We start from the raw sequence: 23,262 nt of genomic DNA on the forward strand, positions 1-23,262 counted from the left end.
CCCACTCCTTCCATTCTTTTATTGAGCTTGTCATGCCACTCCATCCAACTTTAATGAGCTAAGTTCTTTAAGAATGTGTTTTGAATGACCAATATGAATAGTTTGTAGTCCCATTTTTAAAATTACTTGGATGATCTAAAATAGTTTCACTCTGTAAGCTAAAATTAGACTGTGGTCCGGGAAGCATGGGGAGTCTCAACTCTGTTCTTAGTTCTAATTTAGAGCTGTGATGGGCATTTAAGGTGGTGGGGGTATTTTGGATATGAAAAAGGAGAATGAAAGAGGGGTACACTTTTTGGAAATTTCAGAGCAAGGGGTGGTTCGTGTAAAAATTAAATTTGAATATGTGAATATTGGAAAAATTGCCCCCTTTGTTTTCTATTCCAGTAGTACATGTTTCCTAATGTCAGGCTACCTGTGCCATTTTTTTTTTCCAGGCATTTATCATTGAGTACCGTTTATATTTTACAGCATAAAGGCTACCTCTTTTATTCTGCATTTAATCTGTGTGATGCAGAGTTAGATAAATTTTGAAAGCGATCCGTTTTTATTGGATTGCAACTATGCGGTTTCCCAGAACATCTAGCACTAACTTTTTTCTCGGTTTCAGTGTGGTACTTTCGAGTGTGTTATTCATGCTTGGATGACTTTTAGGAAGATCATCCTTTTTGTTAAGTTGTGGGTATTAATTTCTAGTAAGTGTTTGTCTATTTCTCAAAAGGGTATTGCTAAATGGCCAGAATCTGGCCAGCTAGAATATATGCATGCAAGCATATGCATGGGTATTTTAGTAATTTCATATGGCCACATTAATTATATGCATGTTCATGCATGTATTTTAATTGGGAGATAGGGATTTTTAGCTGGCCAGATTCTGGCCAGCAAGATTTACTCTTCTCAAAATTTGTTATTTGGTTTTTGCTTTTTGTTTAGCGTGGTGGAATATTATTCAGTGAAAAAAAAAAATCTAAAAAGATTGACACTGCTCGCCTCGCTGCAATTTTGTGCACTCTTGGTCTTTAATTTAGGTGTGACCAACTCGCTCATTTTGCATCCGAGTGACTCCTCTTCATCGTGGGTGCGCCTCTTTGATTTTTCTTATCAAAGGGTGGTCCATCTCATAGGCTCTCCTTTTAGAAGTACATATGTACTCTAAGTACATTGAATTTAAAATTGGCTAAACACTATATCTGAGGGCTTGTGTAATTTTATAAGGGGGCTGTTGAAGTAGGATGCCCTTTTCGTAAAAAATAAATAAATAAATAAATAAAATTGAAAGAGTGCATCACTGTGATGAATCCAAAAAGAACTAAAAACAGAGCTTCTTTGAGTTTTTGCCCGAGAGAAATACGCGCGACACCATTCTTCTTGCCTGAGGATCTCGTCGAATTCAGAGTTCTTTGTTGCATGTAGCGTCGTTGGTCACTAATTGGCAGATTGCCATAATCAATCACCTAACTGAACACCAGGGCAAAACAAAAGTACAACTCAACTTTTATTTTTTTTATTTTTTTTTTTTATAGATCGTGATCAAAAAGTGATTCGAATCTTAGAAATAATTTTTGTAAAAAAAAATAAAAAAAAAAAAAAAAGATTATGTATAATAGATCTTTCTCTAGAATTTCACATAATGGAAATTTTATATATCGAGTTGTCCTTTTTTTTATCTTTTTAAAAAACTCTTTTACATGAGTAAATAATTTTTTTTTAGGAAATACACTCTTCCACGTTTGGTTGGATGGGATAAGACAAATTTTGATAAGATAATAATGAATTTTATCCTACAACATTATGATTTGAAAATTAAGTGGAATTGTGTTCTTAGTTTTAGATATAAAGATTTAATTTAAGTTTCGATAAATTAACAGATAAAATTTTTTAAGAGACAGTTGATTTAAGAATATTGAGTTGATAGATCTTTTATTGTGAGTATTTCCTGATTTATCCTGATGATCGATAAAAATATTTCATAGTATAAGTTGGTCACTTGATTAATCGGTGTAAATTGGATATTTGACCAAAAAAAAAACAAATAAAATTAAATAAATAAAATCAAATCAAGTGGAATTGCAATTCTCGTACAATTGTTTTACCTCCCGCTCTCCCTTTAGCTATAACTCCTCTAACATATAATTAAGGAATCTAAGGTTTAAATCTCAGCTACGACACATTTTCTGTTTGGATAGGCCTTCATTTGCACTTCCCAATATATCTTATTGGCCGGTGGGAAACTACCATAGAACTAGACCGATTTAGATACTTGGATGTTGATTCTGTCTTGTCTGGACTCTAAATAGGGTATAACATGTCAGAAGAACACGAGCTAATCATCTTCCTTATAAGTAATCTCGATCGTCCTTCTTCAAGATCTAAAAGAGATGTTGTTAGCCTTGTTTTCTTCTCGTCATAGCTTGAAGGGGAGCATAGTCGTATCAGAAGACATAAATTGGTCGTGCTGTTGGATGCTCCTATATCAGACGCCCCAGGTTGAAAAGAATTGTGTTCAATATCAAAAGTCCTGAAGTACTCAACATATACTTGCTCGCTAGTTGACTCGGTTTCATCTTCGTCGTAAATTAGATCACCGATAATTTCGATTTTGTCGTCCATATCTTTTTCAAGAAAAATTTTATTCAAATTAAAAAAAAATAACTTATGACCCTTAAGATCTCGTACACTATCATCACAGTGTGAAATTTTCTTAGCCAAAACGTGTCTGTCATGATCTCGATCACGTACTTCACGATCTTCAAGATCTTGCACCGCATGACATCTATAGACTAATAGTCAGAGGTCGACCGACACTAAGGGATGGTTTAGGTAGCGGATCTATTTTTTTAAGATCTTACACCGCTAGATGATGAGATAACTCTATGATTTATCTCTATAGATCTTTGATGAGCTCATAGGATATATTTCAATCTTGATGTGAGACTTTCTTAGCAAGACTTGTCTTTTACTACCATGAACATGACTATATCTATATTGATTATTCATGGATCTAGAGAAATTTTTTTAATTATTCTTGATTTGATTGTGTTACAGTGCGCTATATGGATTTTTTTTATTGGGAAAAAAAACTGAGATGTTAAGGTAGGATAAGAAATTTGATGTGCTTTTAATTTATCGTGATTTATCAAAAAACAACAAAAAAAAAGTTTTTTTTATCCTACGGTGTGATGCAGTGGCACAATACCAACAGGTATGTTATGGATTTATTCAATAGACGAATTATGTGAAGGTAAAAAAAACTTTCGATCATTGTAAGGAAGTTTTGAATTTGTATATAAAAATTCAGCAAATTTAGCTCAAATATTATAGATTACTAATTAATACATAACTTGTAAAAAATATGCATTCTATAATACACGATCAAATTATTAAAATTCTGGTGCATCAAATTTTTTTTTTTCGTAAATAAAGTCAGCATGTGTTATTACCATCTCCACTATAATAATGTAACCAGTACTTACCCGATCAGTAGCGTACTCATAAACACGTCACCAAGCCGCGATACCTTTCTCTCCATATGAAAGCGCGGTGGTCTCCATGACGACACAAGGAGGGTGGCTACTTGGGTACGATGTTGAGTAAATTTAGGATATCGCTGTGCGATAACACCGGTAGCAGTCTACTATACGACTTGAAACAGAGAAAAAGTTAAAAGAAACAAAGGAAAAGAGCGACCTTGCGATGACGATGGTGGCGGCGGTGAGGAAGAGGGGCCGGCCGAGGAAGATGGGGGACGGCGGCCACCGGCATCGCTCTCCAGCTTCCCCTTCACCTGCCACGGAGGCTCCGCGCCGTACGCTCCGCCAACGGCGCCGGCGCCCCCTAAGCGATGGATTCGCTGACTTCGATGACTACTTGGATGAGGAGGAGGAAGTGGAGGTCGAAGAGGAGGAGGAGGAGGATCTGGAGCGGAAAGGGAAGAGGCGGCAGCTGAAGCTCATCCTCAAGTTGCCTCCTGCCCCAACCACCGCCAGAAGGATGGAGGACGAGGAGGAGGAGAGAAAGCCTCGTAGGGTTTCTCATCCGGCTCGTAAGTCGCCGTATTCGTCCTCGGCTACGTCGTCTTCTCACGTGGATGACGACGATGAGGAGGAGGGCGAAGGGGATGAGGAGCCAATCAAGCCGCTGAAAAAGCGCCGCTATGAGGGAATTGATGCTGGAGTTCGTTCCACTGGATCTGCTCCTCGAGAGGTATAATGCACTGTTCTAGATACTCCCCGCAAGCTGCTGCTGTGTTCCTTCTACTTCATTTTCTTTCCAAATTAGTTTTACTTGGCGCTTGCATTGTATTCTCTAGTGAAAATTGAGGATGCGGAGTCATTTTTGGGGGAAAATTGGATATCTTGAAATTAATTCATCCTATTCCATTTGTTCTTGCAGACGGGAGAGAAAAATCTCCTTCGGAGATCCAAAGGACCTGTTTCTGGTTAGATTCTGCAAGTCTCTTCATTACTTTTCCACTGATGTTTCAGGAAGTAATTGCGTTTACAATTGATGGTGCAAGTATATGATTCAGGGGTGCCGACTAGTTCACAGCCTGCAAGAACGCCGTTGCCAGAGAGGAAGATACTGGAGGCCATTCTCGATAAGATTCAGAAGTATTTCCCTTTACAATATCAATGTTCTCACTATAATAGCTGAGCTATGAGTTTGTTTTCACTTAAAAAAATTTTTGGTGTGGCAGAAAGGATACTTATGGGGTGTTTGCAAACCCAGTGGATATCGATGAGGTTCATTACTGTTCTTTATTATGTAACGCAATGATAGAAGAAACTGGTTGGCTTCCTTTCAAACTTACTAGTGCTTATTCTGTCTGCTTCAGCTTCCTGATTACCTTGATGTGATTGAGCACCCGATGGACCTTGGGACTGTGCGGAAGAAACTAGCAAGGAATGCATATCGATCCTTTGAACAATTTGAGGTAATCCTTGTGCAATGATTCTTGGCTGTATGCATATCTCGAATCTGGATGTGTGTCTAAGCAAAAAGTAGTTTCTGAATTGCTTAAGAAACTATTTCAGTAAGTTACATAGTATCTGTATGGGTTTGCTATTCTGTCTTATATGTAGAAGCCCAAGTAAATTGCACGAGGACTATAAGGTTATTTGCACTGACATACAACCCTCTAAAGTTTGAAATCCATATTTCTCATATAGAACATTAGTACTCTTTAAGTGCTGAAGCAAATGTAAGTAAACACTTGGGTACTTATGATTTGGAATTATTGCTTCTATTTGTTCATCCAGTAGTGTCATGCAATCTTGAAAATTGCATTAAGCTTCAACATGTTAGATAGGTGTTTTCTATTTGCACCTTGAAAAGAGGCTCTTGTAGTTTTTTTTTTGGATCAGTATGTGCCTCTTTGAGCTTAACAAAGAATTGCATTAGACTGCTAATGACCAACTGAACTATGCTTTATAGATTAGAGGATGGAGTAGTAGTAAGAATACATACAAAATAACCATCACAATGGCAAGGTTCGCAAACAGCTGAGTGTATCCCTAATTGATAATTAAAGCATTGATATTATTCTGTTCAAAGATGAATTCAAGTTGACGAGAAAGTGATGAAGAAGGTGTAGAGGATGACTAAAGAGAATTCTTTCTATCATTGATATATGAAATGATTATTACTAACCTTAAAGAGAGCTGAGTAATTGGATAGATATGTCTTTTGTTGTTACAAAAAGTGTCACTTTTTGAAAAACTTGCTGATGAAACTAGTAGGGAACTTAGATTTTGTTTATTGCAGTTTGAAAAGCAAATGATAACCTAGAGACATTTTGGCCCAACTCCAGTGTTTCTTCTCCAGTTCTATCTCGCTCCTTGCTTCTTGTTTAGTTCTCTTATATTGACTAATGAGTTTAGTTCTCAATTCTGAATTGGAAATTTTATCACTGTGGACTGTTGGAAAGTGATTCTTGTGCAATTTACTTCCTCGTATCATTTCCTTATAAGATTAGGTTGATTGCAGGATGATGTCTTCTTAATTTGCAGTAATGCTATGCAGTATAATGCACCAGACACAGTATACTTCAGACAGGTATCAGGAGACCCTTCTTACTTTTTCTGAAAAAATAAATTTAAATATTCTTCTTTGTATTGCTTCTAAAAATATGTAATTCTACTTGACGAAGGCACGTGCCATGCAAGATATAGGGAGAAAAGAATTTCAAATGCTAAGAACTGAGGTCAAATCCATTGGCACTGATTCAAAATCCAAAGAGAAGATTAGAATAAATCCTACTGAGAAAAAACCAATGCAAAAATGCCTACCAAAAGTTGTGCAAGAATCATTTGTTTCTGATATTTCTTCTGCCACAACTCTTGTTTCTGGAGGGGATATCGGTACTGGTTTAAGCACAGTAGAAGCTAGTGGTGCAGATCCTGCAAGCACTTCCAATGGTCTTGCTGATAACAGTTCATCACTCGGTGACAGTAAATCAGAAAAGGTGGATGATCCTAGAGGTATGATCAGCAAGCTTGTAATATCCAGTTGCTTTCTCATTTTGATTGATAATTTAAGTATCTTATGGGTCTTCACATACATCTTTTAGTGAAAGGCTCTCCATCTAAGCTGGGGAAGACATCACTTGATGTAGATGAAAATAGGCGTGCCACTTACAATATTAATTATGACCAAGAATGTGAAGCAGACACAGTGTTTGATGTGTTTGAGGGAGAGCAAAGGCAGCTGATTGCTGTATGAGGATACATAAATATTTGGAACTTGTTTTATGTTTAACATCTCGTGCACATCTGATATTTTGATTTCCTGAATCAGGTTGGAATCGATGCTGAATACTCGTATGCAAGGAGCCTGGCCCGTTTTGCAGGTAATCTTGGTCCTGCTGCCTGGAAAATTGCTTCAGACAGGATCGCAAATGCTTTGCCTTCTGGTGTAAAGTATGGCTTTGGATGGGTCGATGAATATGAGCCACCTCTAAGTCCTATTCTGTCTATCTCAAACAGTTCGAAGTTGCAACAAAAGCAGACCAATCTGAATTCAACCGTTCAGTTCAAAATGCCCCTGAAGAAGGATAAAGTAACTGCAGTTGGGAAAAAAACCAGTGGAAATGGGAATCTAAAGGAAGTAGATTATGGCATCCAGAATCAGATTCGAACGAGTTCTCATAACAGAGACTATGATCTTGTCAAGGAGGGAAATGAACTTCCTAGAATTACTGGAACAAAGAAACAATCACGTAATGATGTCTCTGTAACCCAGCAAAGGACAGATGCTGCTGTATCACAGAAGAACAAACAAGTCGCATTCAATTTTGCTAACACTAGCGCTACTGCTTCAGAGCAGGCCGGAGAATGTCAGCCAAGTTCCTCAAATACTAGATTTACAAATCAAGCTTTACAGGGCTCTCACATTTATGATAGTGTAGTCCCTTCTAGACCACCTGCCACAGGTCAATTGGATAGGAAAACTGGGCGGCTGGAAACTCTAAAACAAATGGAATCATCAGTGGCACCAAGCAATAAAACAAATGGAAAAGTCACTGCACGTCAATTCAGCAGTGGAAAAGTCTCAACAAGTTCTTGCAATAGTCTTGATAATACCATGAAATTTCTCCCTGAAAATCAAAAAGGAATTATAGTAAATCACCCTCCGGCATTGGGTGTTTATGATCAGGTCCACAGTGATGCTTCAGGAGTGATGGGTTTGCCATTCAAGATGTTTAGTCAGCCAAACCTTTCAAGCAGTTTTGATTCTTCTAAAACTTTTCCATCGGTTGTTCCACCAAGTTGCAGAGAAAAAACAATCGTTCCAGATTATGTTGCAGCACAAATGTGGATGCCTGCTGGAGCTTCCTTGCAGTCTAAACCACCGCAGCATATAGTAGATGCTCGCAACTCTTCAAATGGATCTGTTTCTACATTTTCCTATGGCTCTTGGAGGACACCAAGTTCATCCCCCAGGATCTCTGATAATTCCATGACGATCTCCATGTCTCAAGCTTTTAGGCAACCCATCCAGGTAGCTGGTTTGGAACCTCAGGTTCGTGACAAGGGATTGGTCATCTTCCCTCAACTAATCACAAATGATATGTCCAGATTTCAAAACCAGAGTCCACGGCAAGTTCCAGTTCCGCGAATGGAAAACAAGCACAATAAGGATACATTCCCTCCTGATCTAAATATAAGTTTCCAGCCTCCTGGATCTCCAGTTCTGCACTCTCCTCGTATTCTCAAGGACTCTCAACAGCCAGACTTAGCTTTGCAGCTCTGATATTCCATTTTGAAGTTTGTCCATGTCATGCTAGAAGCCATATAATATCACAGATGAGGAATGAATGTTAATATGCAGTTTCTTTTAATCAGATGAAGCTTGTTTGTGCTCGCAAAATGGGTAGATATTGGAAGAAGGAACTCATCTTCATGGAAACTACTCAATTGAACTGATCTTTTACTTGAATGATGAATCAATCCTTTTGGGTGGAAATCTACTCTTTGAGCTTAGTCATGTCGAGAGGTGAATCGGCTTTTGAGATTTTGTAGATGGACATACGCTGATGACTGCACATATCTGATCATAGATTTAGGCACTCATTGACCACCATGACTGATGGTTCTTGGTGGAATCATCAAAGGTATCTTCTTGGAGTCGATTCGTATGTGAATCATGCAAAAGCTTTGTTTCTACTATTTGCTTCAATGTTATAGTAGGTTTTGGCTGAAGTGAGATCTGGTTTTTAATGCATTGCTCAAGTAGTTTCTCCAAAAGTGCAATGGTTTGATTTGATCTCACCTTTTAAATAGACATTCCATTGAGGTGAGCTGTTTTTTTATATTAGTCTGAATAATAATTGAAAAAAAATCATTAGAAACTCAACCTCTTAATTTTGTGTTAATTATGCTTTTATTACTCTTTTAAGTAGTTAATTGCAATATTTTTTACATTTTATAAGTGTTTTAGTAGTCAATAATCACCTTCCTTTACCTTTTTTTTATAGAAAAAAGTAATTACGCTCATCTTAGGTGTCTTTCACAATTTGTTCCCAGATTAAATGAATTCATTATGGTCCATCATTTTTAACTTTGTGGGCCCATCATTTTATGTGTCTATCCTTAAGATTTTCTTTGAGATTTTTTTCTCTATAAATCATTTTTTTTAAAAAAAATTGTTCTTTTCAATTTTGAAAATAAAGTGCGTAATGAAAATACAAATAAAAATAGAAAAGTAAAAATAAGTAAAAAACACGAACGCAAGCAGTTTTATTTGGTTTGGAGCCTTCGGCGACTCCTATTTCAAGACCTAGATCCCGTAGATTTATCGATGAATAATTTATTAAAAGCCTTTTTGGGAACTGTCGGAAGAGAGGATCAGGTACAAAAGAATCGAAAAAGTGTAACAGATTATATTTTTCGTTTGTAAAAATTAAGAACAGAAATTAAATTATGGTACCAAACACTTTCGTAGACGATATACTTGAGCTCAATGTTTGGATGGTTTCTCGGCGACAATCGGGCATAGTAGAGTCGTAGTAGGGCAGCTATAGCAAGTCGGAGCGGTTGGAAATCCGATTGGACGCGTAGAAGCTCGTATAGAAGTTCTGTATAAACCCTTGGGTGAGACACCCTTTTATTAAGCATGGAAGGTGTCTTCCATAGTCTTGAAAGCGTTTCCAATGTGAGAAATATGATCCCAAATGACTCGCTCCTTATCTGTGACGAAGTTTGAAATTTTATCCTGCGGAAGACGCATTCCATGAACAGTGCGAAAGACACCTTCCATAGCATGGAAGGCACCTCGAACACTATTCACTTGAGACCTTTTGTACTCATTTTTGCCCTGCAAAAAGTGTTAATCCAATAACCTGCAAGACAATGTTAACACAGAAATAATAAAGAGTATTAATTAGACTATGTCTTTTCGAGATCCGGATCTAGTCAGAGTCTCAATTTAAGTTTCTGAAATGGACCTAAATTGAATCGACGCCTACTATCCCTTCGAACGGGGACACGTCCTCACTTAGTCACTCTTCTTCAGTGACTTACCTCTATTTACCAGGTGTAGAGTTACCTTCCGGAATCACACATCCGGATTTCAGTAATCAAACATCCCGACCTACTAAAATCGCACATCCGGTCTTCTCCAATTGGGAATCGCATATCCCGACCTACCGGAATCGCACATCCGGTCTTCTCCAATCGGGAGTCGCACATCTCAACCCTTGCAGAATCTCACATCTGAACTTCTACTTGTCGGGAATCGAACATCCCGACTTGCCGGAATCACACATCCAGTCTTCAAGCAATCAAGAATCGAACATTCTGACTGGGGTTAATTAACCTTGCACACTCGATAACAAGGTTAGATTATGACAACACCTAACTTAACTCAGTTGTCATTCATCAAAATCTGAATTAGATTGTTAGTGCAAATTGCACCAATAATCTTCTCCTTTTTGATGCAATGATAATCTGGGTTAGAGTTAAGAAAAAATATGCAATAATAATAATAACTGGTTCAAGAGAAAAATTATTTAAGAAATATTAATTATTATTTTATTCTCTTAATCATTTTAGGGTTAATGATTTTCAAAGATCTCAAGTTTAAGATTTAGTTTGTCTTTTTCTTACTTAACTCTTACCCTCTCCCTTTGACATTTATAAAAAAAAAAAATGCAAGTAAGTATACCAAAGTATTGAAATACATAAGTGAGTATAAACTTTTCAAAATAAGCATAAAAATTGACTGATTTATTATAGGGAGGAGTTTAAAGTTTAAAAAATTTCCACTTAATTTTGCAAAGGTTTTTAAAATTTATAACAGATTTTGAAAGCTGACTTTTACAAAATAATTTGAAATGTTAAAGTTTAAAGTACGTTCCAAGATATTTTTAAACTAACTTTTTAAAATATTTACAGAGTGGGTTGCAAAGTACTTTTCAAAATAATATTTAAAATAAGTCTTTTTCAACCATTTTAAAAATAAGCTTTTGTTAAAAGCAATTTCTAAGAATTCGAAAGATTTTCAAAAGATCCGTTAACCAAGAATTTTGAACGATTTTAAAGTATTTTAAACAAGAACTTAGAAATCTTTTCAAAATACTTGAAACAAGAGTTTTTATCTTTAAAATATTTTCAAAATACTTTAAATTATTTTGAGTAAAAGATTTTTTTTTTAAAAAAAATATCAAAACAATTTTCAAACACAATCTTCAAATTTAAAAAATAAAAATTTCAAAATACATTTTTAAAATTATTCTTCAAATATCCTTCCCTGAACCTGATATTATTTAAGAAAAATATTCATCTAGAAATTGTCATTAAATGTCTAAATGTTAGTTACTAATTAACTATCAGAAGATAGTAGTGTTTATTTGATTAGTCAAGATAAGTAAATGTATCCGTTAGTATTTGACTAAAATGGATTACTTAACCTAATTACTATCATTTTGGTATTTTTCACCCAGACTTGTATTGATGCACTGATATTAGCATTTGAAATTCAGGCAATAGGCCTATGCATATCACACCGTTCTAAATTTATGCATACACAATCAAGGTAGACCTATTGTGTTTGTGAGATGTTCAATACTTAGATCTATAGGAGCATGTTTTCTATGGATTTGATCTAAACTAAGACCAAAATCAATTTTGAAATACTAAGTAAATAGAAATTTTTAGAAAATATAAATAAAGAATTTTCTCTAGAATTTACAAACTATTTTAAAATTATTTTAAAAATAGTAGTTCTAGTCTAAAAACAAATTTCCTAGATTAATCAAATAAAAGTGGCAAAGAGTACAAGTCTGGTCATCATCAGCAGGTGGAGGTGGGGGCTGCTTAGGAACTCGCAATGCTCGAAGGATCGATTGCATCTGTATATCTAACTGTCGAAATCTAGTGGTCATCTCCCCCCAGAGAGAGGTGAAACCCTCTGAGACTGACTGTCGGATCTGCGCGGAAGACTCCTCAAGTCGAGCAAGTCGGTCCTCAACGGAAGGTGAAGTCGAGGGTTGGGTCGAGGTCGAGGACTGGGTCGAACAAGGTCGAGGAGCTCCTCAACTGTAAATATCGGCAATTCCTCCCCCTCAGCTGGAATTATGGGTGGAAAATCATCCTCGACCTCGTCTGGAATGTCCGGCTATGGTGTCACTCTCCAAGCTAGTCCCCCTTGAACAGTGATGTCTATATGCACTAATGCAAGATGATACTGACCAATCTCGTCATACATGTTAAGGAAAGTGGGCGTACCCTGTGTTATATCTACCCTTGTGGTCGAAAATATGTACGTCAAAATGTAACAATAGGGCATATGAACATGACGCCTAGTGAAGAGACTGGATGTATGAATGACATTCTAAAATATGTGTAACACAATGTCAATGTCTAGACGTTGGCATAGTGCATACAAGAAGAAAGAGTGGGAGGTTCGTATCATCGCAACATCGCGAAATGTGATCAGTAAAATATAGGTGGTCAGAACTCGATACAGGACATAGTCCTGAACCTTAAGAGAGAGACATAAAATCAATCACAGTAGGTAGTCTCTCCTCCTCAAAAAAATACATGTGGATAATATCTAATGTAATATGGGAGTAGGGCTCGCCAAATGGCAAATCCCTATTAGGGTAATACAAGAAAGGACAGGCGCAAACTTTCTAAGTCCTAAGCTATCATACAATAGAGTGGGGGAGAAGCTAAAGTCCCTTCCACCAACTCTAGTGGAGTAAATCAAATCATCAATCTTAGCCAAATTATTATAAAACTGGGCACACAAGTCTAGGTTTACTGAATGACTATAGTACACTAAACTATGTAATAGTCAATGACCTCTATAATATAGGCACAATATCGGGTGGAAATTGGTCTACTCAAAAACCTAAATTTAAGTGCAATATATATATGCTGTAGAAAATCTAGCCTAAGTCGCTCAGTGAGAATCTAGCATCAATAAATGGGGCATTGCTTGAGCTACGAGTAGCATTTCATCATTTCCTAAAGTAGCACAACAGTGTATGCACACAAAAATTTATAAAAGAAACATAGAAATAGCCAAAACTAACTAGATAGATTAAGTTAGAGTGTACCGAGGAGGCATTGTTGATGTTTGGGAGGAAAAGAAGAAGAAAATGGTGAAGGTTCGTTGTTGGAAGGAGCCTTGAACGCGAACAAAGTTTGCCTCTGTTCGTTGTGAAAGTTGGGTTGCAGGTGCCTTCAGCTTGATGGAAGACGCCTTCCATGTGCCATGGAGGGCACCTTCAACTGACTGAAGGCACCTTCAGTCGGTTAGGGCGGGATTTTGCCTACCATTCCAAGAGTGCCTCCGATTGTATTGGAGGCACCTTCAGAAGCAGTAATAGTATCACTTTTTTTTATTGAGAGTTTAAATTTTAATTAATTTGAATTTGAATTTGAATTTAAATTTAATTTAATTAGATTTTAATTTTAATTTTAATTTTAATTTAATTTTAATTTTAATTTAATTCTTAGTTATCTCATCCGATCAATATTTTCAATCAGAGAATCCTATGATTTTGTGAGATGAGTTAGGTTGAAATTCAGGGTTTGGTTTAACTAGTATTAAATTCAAATTTAGCATTGGGTTCAATAAATGAACATCATTTGGATAAACTTCTAAACTATGGTGAGTCACCTGAACATTATTAGAGTAATCACACATTCTAAAATTTTCAAATAATTCTATCTATTGAACTTAATATAAAATTTTGGTCTAACCAGTTAAGATTAGTAAGGGGTAGCTTCAGTTAGTTCCACTAAGCCAAATGCACCAAGTTGAAGTCATACTTCCTAGACATGCATAAACAAAGCTTCCCTAACCTACTATCATCCAAAACTTCTCCAGTACCATTTATCAAGTTAAACTTTTGTGCATATTTATCTTAGTCCTAATTACCCAGCCGAGTAAGTTATTATTTTGGAAGTGCCAACTAGTTTGGAACCTCACCCTGAATTATTGGACTTTGGGTTTAGGTTTTAGGTTTGTGTCGATTTGCTTTATAGTTATAATTGACTTGGTTATAGTTTGAGTTTACATTAATTTTGTTTAATTTAGATTTATTTGATTTTAGATTTGAATTTATTTTTGAAGGTTTAATTTTTGAGGTTGAGAGTAATTTATTTGGTTTATTTGGATTTATATAGTGAATTTTATTCTTTGGTACATAATATTGATTGAGTCCTACTTACATGGTTAGCCACGCTTTTGAAATCCAAGTTTTAGTTAATTTTGAATTTTGAGTTAATATTAAAATAATTTAAATGTTGAGTTAGACTTGTATCCGAGTCCATATTTATTATACACAGCTCTTTGGGATCCAAGCATCATGTTTAAGTACTTCGATCCTGAGGTAAACTTTTCCAATTGCCCTTTTAGCTCGTTGACTTGACTTTTCAAGATAGAATTTTCTTTCTCAAGTTTTGCAACTTAAGTTGAATCTTTGTCTTAAACTTGGTTACCGAGTTCATGTTCAGTTGTTTCTTAAGGATGTTATTTTCCTTTAGGAGTTGTTTAGCGTATTCCTCGATTTTAATTAATCTTTTATTCAGGCAAGCAATTATTTTAAAAGAATTTACGTTGATAAAGGAATTTACCTTGGGTCGATTTGACCTGGATGATGATTCGTGGCTCGACTCATTTTTAGACTTGTTATCTTGATCTGTTTCACCTCTAGTTGCCATCAGTGCAAGGTAGCTTATTTGCTTCGGTTCGTCTGCTCCTAATCCGTCCGAGGAAGACTCGTCCCAAGTCGCCTTTAGTGCTTTCTTATGCTTCTTCTTGATTTTGTCTTCGTTTGGGCATTCGTGTTTGAAATTCCCTTTTTTGTTGTAGCCGTAGAATGTGACATTTGCCTTTGGGTTGTTGGATGCAGACGTTGACATCTTCTTCATGTCGTGTTTGTTGATGATTTTCTTGTGTATGGTGAATATCTTTCTTATCATGTTCACCAGTTACTCTTCTTCATCTGACTCTAATTCAGATTTAGCTTTAGCTTCGGATTTCGTTCCCTTCTAAGTACTTGCAAAAAAAAAGGTAATTCCTTTCTCGGCCTTTGGACCGTTAGTTTGTTCATGTAGTTTTAATTCACCAAATAGTTCATCTAGTTTTAATTTAAAGAGGTTCCTCTAAACCTTATAGGCATCTATGATTGATGTCCACAGTGCGTTTCGAGGGAACGAGTTAAGAGCGTACCTTATTATGTTCCTATTTTTTAAGCTGGTGTCCGATTAGGTGAAGGCTATTGAGAATGTCCTTGATTCGAGCGTGGAGCTGATTCGCGGTCTCACCTTCCTATGTTGAAATGTTGAATAATGAATTAAGAAGTAAGTCGTGCTTTGTTACCTTTGAATCAGGAGTTCCTTCATATAGCTCAATGAACTTGTCCCATAGTTCTTTTACATTCTCATGCAGACCGACTTGGTTAAGTTCTTCTTTTGTGAGTCCGCACTAAATCATGTTCAATGCTTTGGAGTTGATCTGGGTTTTTTTTTTTTATCTTCTGGACTCTATCTTTTTGAATCGAGTGGTACTTTTATTACTTTATCTATAAGCGTCCAGTACCCTCGTTGGATGGTGAACCATTGATCGATGTCCGTCTCCAAATAAACTTCCATTATTTTCTTCCAGTATAGAAAGTCATTTCCGTTCAAAAGATGAGGATGAGCAGTGTTGAATCCCTCAACTTGGGTCATTTGATTTGCTGAAAAAGAAAATTAGAAGCAGGTACTAAGACTTGATCTTGAATTAGTAGTATTTGAGAAAAAGAAATATGTTAATGACTCGAATGGTGTTGCACCAATTTCGAGTAAAAACTAAATGAGAAAGAATTATTTGAATAGGTAAATTTTACTAATTTGAATAAGCTGCAAAAAATAGAAATTCAGAAAAATTAAAATTGTTCCCCCGGCTTTATTGGTGGTTACACTAATTCAGAGTAGAACCTGCTTTGATACCATTTGTTGGATCGAGATGCACGTGAGAGGGGAGTGAATAACGTGATTTTTAAAAACTTATTTTTTCAATTTTGAAATCAATGTGCGCAGCATAAATACAAACAAAAATAGAAAAGTAAAAGCAAGTAAAAAACATGAATGCAAGCAATTTTACTTAGTTTGGAGCCTTCGACGACCCCTACTCCTTGTCCTAAGTTTTATGGAACTATCGATGGATAATTTACTAAAAACCTCTTCAAGAACTGCCGAAAGAAGGGATTAAGGACAAAAGAATTGAAAAAGTGTAACAGACCACACTTTCCGTTTGTAGAAATTAAGAACAGAAATTAAATTATGTTACCGAACACTTTTGTATATGGTCTGCTTGAGTTCGTTGTTTGGACGACTCTTCGGCGACAGTCGAGCGTAGTAGAATTGTAGTAGGGTAGAAGTAGCAAGCCAGAGCAATCGGAAAGTTGATTAGATGCATAGAAACTCATATGAAAGTTCTGTATAAAGCCTTGGGTGAGACACCCTTTTATTGAGCATGGAAGGCGCATTCCATAGCCTTGAAGGTGCCTCCAATATGAGAAATCTGATCTCAAACAACTCGCTCCTTATCTATGATGAAGTGTGAAATTTTATCCTACGGAAAGCGCCTTCCATAGCACTGAAAGCACCTTCCATGGACAGTGAGAAAGTGTCTTCCATAGCATGGAAGGCGCTTCGGATACTATTCACCCGAGACCTTTTGTATTTCTTTTGCCCTTCAAAAAGTGTTAGTCTAATAACCTGCAAGACAATGTTAGTACAATAATAATAAGGAGTAGTAATTACACCTTATCTCCTCGAGACCAGGATCTAGTCAGGGTTTCAATTTAGATTTCTGAAATAGACCTAAATTGGACCAACACCTACTGTCCCTTCGAACAGGGGCGCACCCTCACTTAGTCACTTTTCTTCAGTGACTTACCTCTGTTGGTGCAACCTTAGGTCAAGGTTGACCTGGTTGACCCGACTCGAGTTGACGTGACTCGAGTTGTATTTTGATGTTTGACTTGGGAAGATTGTTGATGCAACCTTAGGTCAAGATTGACCTAGTTGAGTTGCATGTTGATGTTTGACACTTGTGAGAGAGTTGTATTCTTGATGTTTGACAAGAATAGGTGTTTGGGAGATTGTAGGTGCAACCTTAGGTCAAGGTTGACCTGGTTGACCTGAAAAGTCCAAGTGTGGAGACTTGGTAACGGAAAAGTCCAAGCAAGGAGCTTGGCACGCGAAAAGTCCAAGTATGGAGACTTGGCACGGGAAAAGTCCAAGCAGGGAGCTTGGCACAAGGGAAAGTCCTAACTGGGGTGTTAGGCGATTGGAAAATCCTGGTGAGTGAAGCCAGGTGAAAATCCTAGTGAGTGAAGCTAGGTGAAAGTCCTGGTGAGTGAAGCCAGGCAGTGGGAAAGTCCTGGTGAGTGAAGCCAGGCAGTGGAAAGTCCTAACTGGGATGTTAGGCAGTGTGGAAAGTCCTGGTGAGTGAAGCCAGGTAGTGGGAAAGTCCTGGTGAGTGAAGCCAGGCAGTGAGAAAGTCCTAACTGGGATGTTAGGCAGTGTGAAAGTCCTGGTGAGTGAAGCCAGGCAAGGGAAAATCCAGATGGATCAGGGATGATCGGACTTCTGGTGTTGGAAAGTCCAAGTAGGTCAAAGGGATTGACCGGACACTTGGCAGGGAGTTCTAGCAGGTCAAGGGAGTGACCAGATGCTAGGGATGAAGTACCAATAGGTCAAGGTTGACCGGATATTGGTTTGGAAGTCTTGGGACTTGGTTTGGGCAAAAACCAAGCTCTGGATCGGTCACCAGACCGATCCAGTGATACTCTGTTTACTCTGATCGGTCTGGTGACCGATCAGATACCGAACAGAAGCTCTCTGTTCGGTTACTGATCGGTCTGGTGACCGATCAGATTAGTTCCTGATCGGTCTGCCAGACCGATCAGACAACGATCAGGAGGTTCCCTGATCGGTCTGTGGACCGATCAGGAGCTTCCCTGATCGGTCTGTGGACCGATCAGGAGCTTCCCTGATCGGTCCATGGACCGATCAGAGACGGAACAGAAGCGAAGTTAGGGAATGGATCGGTCTGTGGACCGATCCACATGGAGCCTGATCGGTCCACAGACCGATCCAGGCACTAGCCGTTGCGACGCAACGGCTAGATTTCTTCTGTGTTTTCTTCGCCCTCTTCGCAGGTTATAAAAGGAGGGCTGCTGCTGCGAGCCTCCTTCTTCTTCTTCTTCCTCCTGGAAGTTCTCTCCTGCCTGAAGCTTCTGCTTCTTCTGGTGCTCCGAGCTTTGCTGAGCTCAACCGCTGCTGAAGCTTCGCGTGAGCTTCCCCGACAGTTTTCTCGACTGGCTTGCTGTTGAATCTGTCCGTGGAGTTGCTACTTCATCCGGGACCTCAGTCGACGAGAAGGCAAGCTTGTTTGTTTTACATTCATTTTGTTCTTGCTATTCTCTTGTACTCTTAGCTTGCTGTTGCAAGTGATTGTGGCGAGGTTTCTCCACCCACAAGGAGTTGATATTAGCCGGTTCTCCGGGGACTCATCCACCGACGGATTGATAGGGCTCGTCCACCTTACGGACACGCCGAGGAGTAGGAGTATCATCTCCGAACCTCGTACATCGCTGTGTTAAGGTTTGATTTTCTTCTCTTTCGTTTCTTTGTTGTATTTTCCGCTGCGCTAACCTAATCGTAGGAAGAAACGCGATCGATTTGGGGCGGCTATTCACACCCCCCCTCTCTAGCCGAGTACGTAGGATCCTAACAAGTGGTATCAGAGCAAGGACGCTCTTCGTCGGATCAACACCCGTGGGAGCAAAGCTAGAGATGGATCAATTCGGAGAAGACATCACGATTCCACCCTTCTACAACGACAACTTCACATATTGGAAGGTAAGGATGATGTATTTTCTTAGGACTAATATGTTGAACTGGTTTTGTGTACAAGAAGGGTTTTCTCCTCCAATGGATAAAGAAGGAGAGCCTCTAGAGAAGAACAAGTGGACGAAGGAACAAGTCCACCAATCCACGATCAACAATGAGGTAACTAAAACAATTGAATTTTCATTACCTACTAATATTTTGTGTAAGATAGGTAAATACAACAATGCCAAGGAATTGTGGGATAACTTGGCCAAGTACCATGAGGAGAGCTCCACTTCAAGCCATGAAGAGGAGCCTAGTGAGCCAAGTAGCTCACATCATGGAGGGAGCAAATTGGGAGTTGAGGGCTACTCAACATCCAAGGAAGAAGAGGAGGAGAGTTCCTCTTGCTCAAGTTCGGAGCAAGAAGAAGAAGTTTCCAACTCCGGAAGGGTTGAAGAAGAAAGCTCATCTCCATCCACAACCCTAGGTAACTCAAACACTGTGATTTCAAGCAAATTACACATAATGTGTTTTGAGTGTAGGAAACATGGGCACTACAAGAGTAAGTGTCCAAGGAGGGTTAGGAAGACTCCACCGGCACCAAAAGTCAAGGGAGCCGGAGTCCCGACACGCAAAGGCAAGGAGCACGTGATATGCTTCCAATGCAAGCGAAAGGGACATTATCGGAGTCATTGTCCGAGGGGGAGGCAACCTCACAAGGGCAAGAGACCGAGCACTTCTATAGGGGGAGCTAAGGCAAACCCTAAGGTATCATTTAAGTCTCATTCGTGCAATACTAGTAAGATGCATGCTAGAAATTTTATTGCACTAGTCAATAATGATAAGCATGATAACATTAGAAATCGATACACATGCTTAGGTGCCAAACATGTGAGCCTAGATAAGGATAACACTAGGAAAGCCAACCCTAGAATTACCTCATCTAAGGTTAAGGAGAACCTAGGTAGGAATCCCAAATCAACTAGACACATGCCTAGGAATGCCTCAAAGAAAAATGACAAATCAAAAATTGAGGTACTAGAGAAGGAGAATCAAGTCTTGAGGTCAAGACTTGATAATTTAGAAAAGGCTCTTAAAAACATGGAGAAGTCATCTCTAGGGTTTAAGGGTCAAAAACCAATGTCCAAGGACAAAAAGGGTTTGGGTCACAAACCTAAGTCCCAAATGGTCAAGCCCACTTATCACAATGTTCCATTCGATTATGGAACAAAACCTAGGGCTAGGAAGACCATTACCAAGGTTACAAGGGGAGTCACCCCTATAGTTGACCTTGATGAGACCCAAATGACCAAGGCTTCAAAGCCTAAGAGGGTCATTAGGAGGGTTGCTAGGGAAGTTATCCCTAGTGAATATTTAGTGAACCCAATGAGCTCTAATAGGTATTGGGTTCCTAGGAGCATCTTCTCTACCCCATAGATGGGTTAGAGAGTGTCAACTCCAATAAGAAGGGTAGTTAACCCAACTTTGAGGAAATTGACACTCAAGGAGCATTTTCAAGGTTTTGTTAACCTTTGAAAATGAAATAGAATTACTAGTTACTCCTTAAAGAGTAAATTGTGCCATATTTGAAAAATATCGATTTCAATCTTATTTGGCACAATTTAAGAAAACCTAGAGAAATACCATAATTGGGATTTTGGTTTTCTCTAAGGGATATATGGGCAATCTAGGGTTAGATTCTAAGTTAGCTAAGGCTAAGGATACTTAGATAGGGAATTTAGGTATTTTATTTGTGCTAACTTCCCATGATTGGTTGCCATATGCCATGCCATGACATCATACTTATTTTATTATCATTTGAAATGTCATGATAATGCTTAGGTTATCTATATGTCATGTGTTAGTTTCGTTTCAAACTTTATGCCATGACATCATGACATTGGCACATGCTTTCACTTATGTTATTAATTTATGCCATGTCATCATCTCTTGCATTAATGATCAATGAAATTGATTTAAGGATGAAAAACACATTTTGATATTGAGATCAAATTTGTGTTTAGAAAATGCATGAGAACTTAGCCTAAGTTGACCTTAATCCATATCTCACATCAAATTGACTTGAATGTGGTTTGATACACCTTAGATGTGTGTGAGATATTAGGATAATGAGTTAGGATCAAGGTGCATTGTCCTTGTACCTAGATGACCCTAATTCAAGAAATTAAGGATCATAGGGAAAGCTTGTGTACAAGTCATGTACATCTAGCCCTAAGATTATGGTCCTAAATTCAAATGGTTTTAAAAGTATTTTAAAATTGATTTGAAAAACCTTGATGAAGCTTTCCTAGTGATAGCATTCATCATTGACCGAAGTGATACAAAGTTGAGCTAAACTTGAACTATTTCAAAGTTTTTGAACTTTGTATCAAGATTGAAAAATGGAAGTTATTTTCATAGAAAACTATTTTTCCATGATAGTGTATGATATGAGGAATGTATCCTCAAAGTTTCGTAATTTTTAGAATTTTTTTGAATTTATTAGGAGTTTCTGAATTTCCGGAAGGGGAAATCAGAAATTCTGATTTCAGTGTCTGGATCGGTCCGGGGACCGATCCAGGGAAGCTCTGATCGGTCTGCGGACCGATCCAGAGTGTTGTGGATCGGTCTGCAGACCGATCCAGTAAGATCCAGAAAGCTTGATGCGATCTGGTGAAGGACGGATCGGTCTGGGGACCGATCCAGGGGGCTTCTGATCGGTCTGGGGACCGATCAGGGCGTGCCGAATTTCTGATTTTTCAGCTGGTGTCTGAAATTTCAGTTATGAAAGTGGTGTTTTTGGATTTCTAAAGGTTTGGAACTCTCTAAGACATTGTTGGTGCAATGGTCAAGGGGGAGTTGACCTTGAGGGGGAGTTTTACCTAATTGTCAAGGGGGAGTTGACTTTTAGGGGGAGTTTTTACTCCAAAAGACTTTTAAGGATTAGTGATATGAGATTATCACTAAGTTGATTGTTGAGTTTAGTATCAAGGAGGAAATTAAGAGTTTCAAATGAAAGGTATGAGACTTTCATTAGGAAGAAACTCTTGACCTTGATACCCTCCTTGTTCTTTTTGATGTGTGTCAAAAAGGGGAGAGTGTTCATTGGAGAATTATCAGAAAACCCAAGTTAGGTTATCGGGTTAACCTAAGTTAGGGAAAGAATGTCAAGGAATGTTCAAGGAAGAACATTGGAATTCTTTTTGATGTGTGTCAAAAAGGGGGAGAATTATTGGAGAACCCAAGTTAGGTTATCGGGTTAACCTAAGGGGAGAATGTCCAGAGAATGTTCAAGGAAAGAACATTGGACATTGGAAGATGATTGAAAACCTAAGTTAGGTTATCGGGTTAACCTAACTTGATTATGGTTTTGTCAAACATCAAAAAGGGGGAGATTGTTGGTGCAACCTTAGGTCAAGGTTGACCTGGTTGACCCGACTCGAGTTGACGTGACTCGAGTTGTATTTTGATGTTTGACTTGGGAAGATTGTTGATGCAACCTTAGGTCAAGATTGACCTAGTTGAGTTGCATGTTGATGTTTGACACTTGTGAGAGAGTTGTATTCTTGATGTTTGACAAGAATAGGTGTTTGGGAGATTGTAGGTGCAACCTTAGGTCAAGGTTGACCTGGTTGACCTGAAAAGTCCAAGTGTGGAGACTTGGCAACGGAAAAGTCCAAGCAAGGAGCTTGGCACGCGAAAAGTCCAAGTATGGAGACTTGGCACGGGAAAAGTCCAAGCAGGGAGCTTGGCACAAGGGAAAGTCCTAACTGGGGTGTTAGGCGATTGGAAAATCCTGGTGAGTGAAGCCAGGTGAAAATCCTAGTGAGTGAAGCTAGGTGAAAGTCCTGGTGAGTGAAGCCAGGCAGTGGGAAAGTCCTGGTGAGTGAAGCCAGGCAGTGGAAAGTCCTAACTGGGATGTTAGGCAGTGTGGAAAGTCCTGGTGAGTGAAGCCAGGTAGTGGGAAAGTCCTGGTGAGTGAAGCCAGGCAGTGAGAAAGTCCTAACTGGGATGTTAGGCAGTGTGAAAGTCCTGGTGAGTGAAGCCAGGCAAGGGAAAATCCAGATGGATCAGGGATGATCGGACTTCTGGTGTTGGAAAGTCCAAGTAGGTCAAAGGGATTGACCGGACACTTGGCAGGGAGTTCTAGCAGGTCAAGGGAGTGACCAGATGCTAGGGATGAAGTACCAATAGGTCAAGGTTGACCGGATATTGGTTTGGAAGTCTTGGGACTTGGTTTGGGCAAAAACCAAGCTCTGGATCGGTCACCAGACCGATCCAGTGATACTCTGTTTACTCTGATCGGTCTGGTGACCGATCAGATACCGAACAGAAGTTGATCGGTCTGGTGACCGATCAGATTAGTTCCTGATCGGTCCGCCGATCAGACAACGATCGAGGCGCAGAAGTTCGGGAGAGAAGC

At 38.6% G+C, this 23,262-nt stretch overlaps 1 protein-coding gene across 2 annotated transcripts; it reads left to right on the plus strand.

Annotated features, from left to right (window-relative positions):
• The first annotated feature begins 3,651 nt into the window (after positions 1 to 3,651).
• LOC122017078 lies at positions 3,652 to 8,853 on the plus strand. Of its 2 annotated transcripts, none has more exons than XM_042574556.1 (9): positions 3,652 to 4,203; positions 4,393 to 4,438; positions 4,517 to 4,610; positions 4,697 to 4,742; positions 4,835 to 4,933; positions 5,986 to 6,054; positions 6,149 to 6,479; positions 6,569 to 6,714; positions 6,796 to 8,853. In XM_042574556.1, the coding sequence occupies exons 1-9, from the start codon at positions 3,694 to 3,696 to the stop codon at positions 8,248 to 8,250; spliced, it is 2,796 nt and encodes a 931-aa protein (XP_042430490.1). In that variant the 5' UTR covers positions 3,652 to 3,693; the 3' UTR covers positions 8,251 to 8,853. The 2 variants fall into 2 exon arrangements, with proteins under 2 accessions (XP_042430490.1, XP_042430491.1); XM_042574557.1 differs by having other exon boundaries at positions 4,529 to 4,610.
• The last annotated feature ends 14,409 nt before the right edge of the window (positions 8,854 to 23,262 follow it).

The sequence above is a fragment of the Zingiber officinale genome, chromosome 8B (assembly GCF_018446385.1).
Source record: "Zingiber officinale cultivar Zhangliang chromosome 8B, Zo_v1.1, whole genome shotgun sequence".
NCBI classification, from domain to species: Eukaryota; Viridiplantae; Streptophyta; class Magnoliopsida; order Zingiberales; family Zingiberaceae; genus Zingiber; species Zingiber officinale.